Source organism: Rhinoraja longicauda, chromosome 37 (assembly GCF_053455715.1).
Source record: "Rhinoraja longicauda isolate Sanriku21f chromosome 37, sRhiLon1.1, whole genome shotgun sequence".
Classification (NCBI taxonomy): domain Eukaryota; kingdom Metazoa; phylum Chordata; class Chondrichthyes; order Rajiformes; family Arhynchobatidae; genus Rhinoraja; species Rhinoraja longicauda.
The window spans coordinates 3,158,396-3,167,821 of NC_135989.1; the positions used below are offsets into that span (position 1 = coordinate 3,158,396).

Consider the following 9,426-nt stretch of genomic DNA (forward strand, 5'->3'; position numbering starts at 1 on the left):
CTCATTTGTATCCCCAAGGACATGCACATAAATGGAGGGAATGCAAAGCAAAGGTTCACCTGAGCAGTTCTTGCCTCGGTCGGTCCGATCAGAAAGGAGAGCTCAAATGGGCTGGGCCTTGAGTTCATTGGGACTTACAATATACTGAGCAGCCTTGACAAGGCAGATGCTGAGAGAATATATTTCGTGATGAACAGATGCACAGAATCTTTTACCCAGACTAGGGGAATCAGGAACCAGTGGACATAGGTTTAACGTAAGAGGGGAAAAATTTAATAGGAACTTGAGGGGGCAGCTTTTTTCACACAAAGGGAGATGAGTGTATGGAACGTGCTACCAGAAGAGGTAGTTGATGGAGGTGCAATAAGGGCATTTAAAAGACATTTGGACAGGTACATGGATCGGATAGGATTAGAGTGATATGGGCCAAATGCCCATATTAGTGGGACTAATGTAGATGGGGATCTTGGTCAACGTGGGCAAGTTGGGCCAAAGGGCCTGTTTCCATGCTTTATGAGTCCGAGAGGTGTCTATCTCCAGAAATCACCATTTCAAAACACGGGGTAACCCATGTATAAAATAATGAGAGGAAGAGATCGGGTGGATGCACAGAGTCTCTTGCCCAGAGTAGGAGAAACGACGACCAGAGGACATAGGTTCAAGGTGAAGGGGAAAAGATTTAATAGGAATCTGAGGGGTTCACACAAAGGGTGGTGGGTGTATGGAAGCTGCCAGAGGAGGTAGTTGAGGCTGGGACTATCCCAACGTTTAAGAAACAGGTACATGGTACATGGATAAGACAGGTTTGGAGGGATATGGACCAAGCGCAGGTAGGTGGGACTAGTCTAGCTGGGACACGTTGGCCGAAGTTGGGCCTGTTTCCACACTGTATCACTCTATGAACCTATGACTCTATTTAGGAGTGAAATGAGGAGGAATATCTTCATCTAAAGGGTAATGAGAGTTTGGAATTCTCAGCCAAGAGTCTGTGGAGGCAGCTTCAGATTTTGCTCAAGATGCTCACAGTGGAGTAGGGTGTCGAGCTGCTGCCTTACAGCGCCAGAGACCCAGGTTCGATCCTGACCTCAGGTGGTGCCTGTGTGGAGTTTGCACGTTCACCCTATGACCGCAGGGGTTTCCTCCGGGTGCTCTGGTTTCCCCCCACATCCCAAAGGCATGTGGGCTTGTTGGTTAATTGGCCCTCTATAAATTGCCCTTCTTGTGTAGGGAGTGGATATGAAAGTGGAATAGCATAGAACTAGTATGAACGGGGTGATCAATGGTCAGCATGGACTGGGTGGGCCGAAGGGCCTGTTTCCGTGCTCAAGAGTAAACTACACTAAAAGACAGAGAGCGACAGAATTCTGGACATTATAGGAATCCAAAGATATGGAAGCAATGCAGGAAAATAGTGTTTGAGGTGAAGGTTAAGCCACAATCCTGCTGACTGGCAGAGGGGGCTGGCTCCAGGCCAAATGGCTTCCTCGGTCCTGAAAGGTTCCAGGCATCGCAAGCTGTCAGCCCCAAAATGTGGTTCCACCATCGGGCTGTGAATCACGGGTAGATGGCGCCACCTGGTGAACAACTCACCGCAGTGCTGCAACTCCACCATCCTGAGGCCTCCAGGAGATACACTCCCTACTCCCGCTCTCTCCTCTCCACTCAGGCTGAAAGGACAATAGATTCATCTCCAAACCCTTTCTCCAGGGTCCGCAGTGTGGAAGGGTTGGGAGATTTTCTGCCCGATAGGAGAGGAGTCAGGGGGTATGGGGAGAAGGCAGGAACGGGGTACAGATTGAGAATGATCAGCCATGATCACATTGAATGGCGGTGCTGGCTCGAAGGGCCGAATGGCCTCCTCCTGCACCTATTGTCTATTGTCTATTGTGAGAAGAATCAGATTCTGAATCCTGAATTTCCCCAGTGTTATCAGACCACTGAACAGTCCTCCCAGAAGCTACGGGTGGAGTCCTGATCTCCCAGCCCTTTCTCCAGGGTCCACAATGAGGAAGTGATTGGAGATCGCCAACCCACCCTTAGCTTATGGGAAGACCAATTAGTGGTCTGATAACAGCAGGGAGTTCAGGATCAGCTTCTTCCTCGCTGTTACCAGACTACGGAACAGTCCTCCCATAAACTAAAGATGTTGTCCTGATCTTCCAACCTACCTCACTGCAGACCCTGGACCCTTTTCTCTGTACCTGTAACACTAGACACCGTAACACTATATTCTACACTCTGGTATTTTTCTCAATTCTACCGGTTGATTGTACAGGTATGGCATGAACTGGACCTGGATAGTGCACAGAGAAAAGCTTTCGCTGTATCTCTGCACATGTGACAATAATAAGCTATACCAATACCAATAAAAGCTAAGTGCTGGAGTAACTCAGGGGTGAGGCAGCATCTGTGGAGGGAATAGATACATCATTTATCCCGTACCTGTACACTGTGGGTGCCTCCATCCCACTACAATCAATCAGTCTATCGGATTATCTTTAATCGGACTTTACTAGACTTTATCTCGCACTAACTGTTATTCCCTTTCTCCTGTATCTGTACACTGTGGACGGCTCAATTGTGATCTGCTGACAGGTTAGCACGCAACAAAGGGTTTTCACTTGCCAGACGTGACATTACTGAATGCAGAGCAGGATCAAGGGGTTGGCGCAAAGCTGCGAAGGGCAGCATGGAATAGACTGTTCCATCAGCACTTTCTTTATTGTTCAAGACAGCAAAGATTTTGAGGGACCTCAGGGGCATTTTTTTCCACAGAGGATAGTCCGTATGTAGAAATCATAAGGAATAGGAGTAGAATTAGGCCATTCGGCCCATCAAGTCTACTCCGCCATTCGATCATGGCTGATCTATTGCTCAACCTCTCAACCCCTTTCTCCTGCCTTCTCCCCATAACCCCCGACACCCGCACTGATCAATTGAATGAGCTGCCAGAGGAAGCTGTAAAAGTGGATACGATTACAACCTTTAAAAGACATTTGGACAGATACATGGACAATAAGGGCTTTGAGGGCTCTGGGCCAATACAGGCAAATAGGGCTAGTCCAGTATGACAATGTGGTCGGCATGGACGGGCTGGGCTGAAGGGCCTGCGTCTGTGCTGTAAAGCTCTGTGACTAATGGCTGCAGCAAACACCAGTGCACAATGGCGCAGAGGATAGAGCCGTTGCCTCACAGCGACAGAGACCTGAGTTTGAGCCTAACCTCTGATCTTGTCAGTGTAAATAGTTTGCACGTCCTGCCCGTGACCACGTGGGTTTCCTCCGGGTGCTCTGGTTTCCTCCCACATCCCAAAGGCGTGCAGGTTTGCAGGTTAATCGGCCCTCGGTAAATTGCCCCTGGTGTGTCGGGAGTGCATGCAGAAGTGGGATAACATAGAGCGAGTCTGTGAACAGGCGATTGATGGTCGGCATGGAATCGGTGGGCCGAAGGGCCAGTTTCCATGCCGGATCTCTAAACTAAGACCAATCGGATGGTCATCAAAGTCCATCTGATTTCCAGTGCCCTGAACAGAAGGACGTCCAGGTTGATCTTTCAGAACCCAGCAAATGCTCATTCCTTGACCCTCGAGCAGAGCTCTGCGGCAGTAACACCAACATGCCCTGAAAGATTGGGAGATACTCACTTTGCCCGTCTCAGCCATTTAATGGCCTCCTCTTTCCTGTCCTGTTGAATGAAGAGCAGACTGAGCTCCAGGAGTGCATTGGGGCTTAGGTAGTGGTCGTACTTGATCATCTTCGCACTGTGAAGAAAGGGCAGCAGATGAGCCGATGCATTGCCCTGGATCGTGGCTGCCTTCACCTCCCACCCCCTTCCCTGCCCCCCCCCCCCCCCCCCCCCGCTCACTCACTCACTCTCCCTGCACTCTCACTCACTCTCTCTGCACTCACTCACGCACTCTCACTCACTCACTCTCTCCGCACTCCGCCCAGCACGCTCCCCGCACTCTCACTCACTCTCTCCGCACTCACTCACGCACTCTCACTCATTCACTCTCTCCGCACTCCGCCCAGCACGCTCCCCGCACTCTCACTCACTCTCTCCGCACTCTCACGCACTCTCACTCACTCACTCTCTCCGCACTCCGCCCGGCACGCTCCCCGCACTCTCACTCACTCTCTCTGCACTCACTCACGCACTCTCCCCGCACTCTCTCCAACTTACTGTTCATAAATGTAGACAAAACACTGCTCCGCTTCCAGAATCTTCCCCAGGTGTCTCAAACACAAACCTTTCAACAGCTTCACCACGCACTTGTCATCTTCCAGGTATTGATTAGCTATGGGGAGAGACAGAGAGGCTTCAAACAAAGGTTTATCCCATTGTGGACATTGGACTTTGTCTCTGGAACTGCATCACAAACAGCAGAGGTCCCAGCACAGATCCCTGCAGAAGGGGCTCGACCCGAAATGTCACCCATTCCTTCTCTCCCGAGATGCTGCCTAATCCGCTGAGTTACTCCAGCATTTTGTGTCTATCTTAGATCCCTGCAGAACTCCACTGCTCACTGCAATAATGAAATTCCTAGTTTTACAGGCCAGTAATGCAATAACACACAGATAAATATTTAATAATCAATAATACAATGAACTAATAAACTGGGGTACTGGGTACAGTCCGATTCACCTCTACCCCATTGCGGACATTTGACTGTCTGTGGAACTGATGCGCTACAATGCTGAGAACTATATTCTGCACTCTGTTCAACATTGTATTTGAGTTTGAACTAATTGTATCTATGTAAGGTATATCTGATCTGTTTGAATAACATGCAAATCAAAGATTTTTACAGCAATATGTGATAATAATCATCCTAACCTAATTATTGTCACGTGTACTGTGAATAGCTTTGAGGAAGGGTCTCGCCCCGAAACGTCACCTATTCCTTTTCCCCAGAGATGCTGCCTGACCCGCTGAGTTACTCCAGCATTTTGTGTCTATCGTTGGTGTAATCCTGCATCTGGAGTTCCTTCCTAAGACATTGCTTGTGCCCCGGGGATAGGCTGGTGATAGCAATCTCTGGGTGGAAGCCACATTGCAGAAAGGAGAGTACTGAAGTCGACCTGCTCACCAGTGCAACACCGAGGGAGTGCTGCACTGCCAGAGGCACAACCTTTCTGACCGCACATTAAACCAAGGGCAGGCAGGCAGGGTGTCCCACTCTCCTGGATGTAGAAGCTCCTGTGAGACCATTTAGAAGGGTGGGACACCCAACTCGCCCAAGGCAAGGCAAGGCAAGGCAAGGCAAGTTTATTTATATAGGACATTTCAGCCACAAGGCAATTCAAAGTGCTTTACATAAAGCATTAAAGAGCAATTAAAAGCAATTAAAAACAGTCATTAAAGAGAATAGAAAATAAAAACAAGCTAAAATGGAATAAGACAGGTATAAAATACAAGAATAATAGTTACAGTGCAGTGTAAGAAATGAATAATTATTTGATTTAATAAAGGGCAGCGTCAAACAGAAAAGTCTTCAGCCTCGATTTAAAAGAACTGAGAGTTGCAGCGGACCTGCAGTTTTCTGGAGTTTGTTCCATATACGTGGTGCATAAAATCTTAACGCTGCTTCTCCCTCCATGTTTAGTTCTGGCTCTGGGGACAGAGAGCAGACGTGTCCCAGACGACCTGAGAGGTCTGGATGGTTCATAAGGTAGCTGAAGATCAGAAATGTATTTTGGCCCTAAACTATTCAGTGCTTTATAAACCAACAGTAGTATTTTGAAATCAATTCTTTGACAGACTGGAAGCCAATGTAAAGACCTCAGAACCGGAGTGATGTGATCCACTTTCTTGGTCTTAGTGAGGGCTCGAGCAGCAGCTTTCTAAATCAGCTGCAGCGGTCTAATCGATTTTTTAGGGAGACCTGTAAAGACAGCATTACAAAATAGAGAGGAGGAGATAACTAGAGGTAGGAAAAGGCCGGAACAAATCAGGGTCGGCAACATAATAGGGAGCTCATAATAGTCCATTGTTCGCTGGGATGCATTCGTTATCACCTCTCCCCCAGCCAACAAAAGGCCATTTATGGACTCCATCCTTCCTTGGTCATCTTGATTTGTTCTGACCTTTTCCTACCTCTAGTTATCTCATGGGTTCCCCCCAACCCTCTTTGCTTTGTGTCTGTCACTGGTGTTCTTGCACAGCTTGTTATTTTTTACCTGGGTGGAACACCGTTTAAATGCAAATATTTAGCATCACAGAACATACAACACAGTACAGCACAGGAACGGATGCTTCAGCGCACAATGATGCCAAGTTAAGTTGCCTACACATGATCCATGTCAATCTATTCCTTGCATTTCCATTATCTACAAGTCTCTTAAACACCACTATCGTATCTGTCAAAGTGTTCCTGGCCCCCACCAATCTCTATGCAAAATGGAATCTCTATTAAAGTCGTAGAGTTATACAGCATGGAAACAGGCCCTTCAGCCCAACTCATCCATGCCGACCAACATGCCCCATTTAAGCTAGTCCCACCTGCCCATGTTTGTGCCATATCCCGACCTGAAACGTCACCCATTCCTTCTCTCCAGAGAAGCTGCCTGTCCCGCTGAGTTACTCCAGCATTTTGTGCCTATCTCCATCCAAAACTTTCCTATCCATGTACATGTCTAAATATCTTTTAAATGCTTTTATTGTGCCTGCCTCAACTACCTCCTCTGGCAGCTTGTCCCATCTACCCACCACCCTCTGTGTGAAAAAGCTGCCCCTCAGGTTTCTTTTAAATGTTCCCCCTCTCACCTCGGTCCTGAGGGTAAAGTTGCCTGTTCAACTTGAATGCTTGGGATGACCCAGAGGAAGGGAATGTGCTTGGGTCTGGCTCTTAAGTCCATACTTACGTGAAGCTCGCCCCAGCGACGCCTCAGCTTCACAGATTGTCTCCAGCATTTCCTCCGTTAGCTTCCACTGCTTCCCAATGACTGTAAAGCCATTCCACATGTACATCATCTCCTGAATCGGGGAGGGACAGAGGGGGAGGAGACAGACAGAAAGGTGGAATCAGCAGGGGTGAAGAAAGGTACAAGTCCATTTCTAAGAGGGTTACTGTCTGCTTAGAACTGGACAAGGCGTTAATGTTTGGAGGTCTAAAGTAGGGTCCAGACCCAAAACATTGCCTATCCCTGTCCTCCAGGGATGCTGCCTGACCCGCTGAGTTACTCCAGCTCTTTCTGTCTTTCTTTGTTAATGTGTAGATGTACATTCAAGTCTATTATTGTCACTTGCACCGAGGTACAATGAAAAGCTTTGTTTTGCATGCCATCCAAACAGATCCGATAATAGCATACAGAAATACAATCAAGTCGGACTCGTACAATAGATAGAGCAAAAGGGAAGATACAGAAATGCAGAATGTACACTGATCAGCCAAAACATTATGACCTGATGAGCCAAAACATTATGACCACCTGCCTAATATGCTGTTGGTCCTCCGTGTGCAGCCCCATACGCAGCAGGGTGAGATGCACTGTGTATTGTGACACATTCCTCCCGTGACCACCATTAACATTTTCTGTGACTTGTGCCACAGTAGGCCTTCTGACGGTTCGGACCAGACGGGATAGCCTTTGTTGCCCTCGTGCATCGATGAGCCTTGGGCGCCTAACACCCTGTTTTGTGGTTTGTCCCTCCTTGGACCACTGTCGGTAGGTACTCACCACTGCTGACCGGGAGCACCCCACAAGCCTTGCCGTTTCAGAGATGCTCTGACCCAGTCGTCTGGCCAGAACAATTTGGCCCTTGTCACTCAGGTCTTTACTCCTACCCATTTCTCCTGCATCCAACACGTCAACTTCAAGAACTGACTGCTGCCTAATATATCCCACCCCTTGACAGGTGCCATTGTAAAAAGATAATCCACATTATTCACTTTGCCTGTCAGTGGTTATAATGTTTTGGCTGATCGGTGTAGTTCTCAGCAGAATTCACAATGCAATATCTTGGTGCAATCATCAATCCTTTAGTATGGAAGGAGCTAATTGTTCCAAATATACTGTTATAATATGGGAAACCAACAATATTGGGAAGACTCAGTAGGTCAGGCAGCATCTGTGAAAAGACAAGCAAGTTTACATCTTCGGTCAAAACCTTTTGACTTCAAGCTAGAATGGTCCTCTCACCAGAGATGCTGCTCGACCTGAGTGTTTCCAGCATTTTGCTTTTAACTTAATTATTTCCAGTAGTTCTTTGATTACCCACTGCTATAAAGTTGTTCATTTCTCTGTAATCTACAGCGCACGGAGCTTTTCTCCCTCTAAGATAGGGATCTCCAAACTATGGCCCACGGGCCACGAGATTCTATTCCGGCCCTCAGCCAGCTCTCAGGCCGCGGGGACTGGAGACAGAAGCTGCCGGCGAAGGTTCACCGGAGAGCGGATCGCCACCGACCCAGAGCCGGGACAAGGCGAGAGATCGCAGCGCCCCCTCGCAAACAACAAGCCCAAGGAAACTTCCCTCCTCGTCACCACCGCCGCTGCCAACACCCCGGGGAGAGAGAGAGGGGGGGGGGAGAGAGAGAGAGGGGGGGGGGGGGGTAGAGAGAGGGGGGGGGTAGAGAGAGAGAGGGGGGTAGAGCGAGAGATGGGGGGGGTAGAGAGAGAGGGGGGGACAGGAGGGGGAGATAGAGGAGAGAGGGGGGTAGAGAGAGAGGGGGTAGAGAGAGAGGGGGGGGTAGAGAGAGGAGGGGGGGGTAGAGAGGTAGAGAGAGGGGGTAGAGAGAGAGGGGAGTAGAGAGAGAGGGGGGGGTTAGAGAGAGAGAGGGGGTAGAGAGAGAGAGGGGGGTAGAGAGAGGGGGTAGAGAGAGGAGAGAGAGGGGGGGTAGAGAGAGAGAGGGGGGGTAGAGAGAGAGAGAGGGGGTAGAGAGAGAGGAGGGGTAGAGGAGAGAGAGGGGGGTGAGAGAGAGAGTAGAGGGGTAGAGAGAGAGGGGGTAGAGAGAGAGAGGGGGTAGAGAGAGAGGGGGGTAGAGAGAGAGAGGGGGAGGGTAGAGAGAGAGAGGGGGGTAGAGAGAGAGGGGGGGTAGAGAGAGAGGGGGGTAGAGAGAGAGGGGGGTAGAGAGAGAGAGGGGGGTAGAGAGAGAGGGGGGTAGAGAGAGAGGGGGGAGGGTAGAGAGAGGAGGGGTAGAGAGAAGGGGGTAGAGAGAGAGGGGGGTAGAGAGAGAGGGGGGGTAGAGAGAGACGGGGGTAGAGGGTAGAGGAGAGAGAGGGGGGGTTAGAGAGAGAGGGGGGTAGAGAGAGAGGCGGGAGAGAGGGGGTAGAGAGAGAGAGGGGGGTAGAGAGAGAGGGGGGTAGAGAGAGAGGGTGGTAGAGAGAGCGGGTGAGGGGGAGAGGGGATAGAGAGTAGAGAGGGGTGGTAGAGAGAGCAGCGGGGGTAGAGCAGACTCGGCGGGTCGTCTAAGCAGCGGAGGAG

General features: G+C 49.6%; 1 protein-coding gene across 1 annotated transcript in view; it reads right to left on the reverse strand.

The window, feature by feature from the left end:
- The window catches only part of LOC144610725 (tetratricopeptide repeat protein 39A-like), a 104,433-nt gene that overhangs the window by 6,315 nt on the left and 88,692 nt on the right, over window positions 1-9,426 (reverse strand). The window contains exons 15-17 of the mRNA XM_078429643.1: window positions 6,864-6,975; window positions 4,183-4,297; window positions 3,644-3,760 (exon numbers count right to left, since the gene is read on the reverse strand). Of these exons, the coding sequence (XP_078285769.1) occupies window positions 3,644-3,760; window positions 4,183-4,297; window positions 6,864-6,975 (344 nt within the window). The remainder of the gene's footprint in view (window positions 1-3,643; window positions 3,761-4,182; window positions 4,298-6,863; window positions 6,976-9,426) is intronic.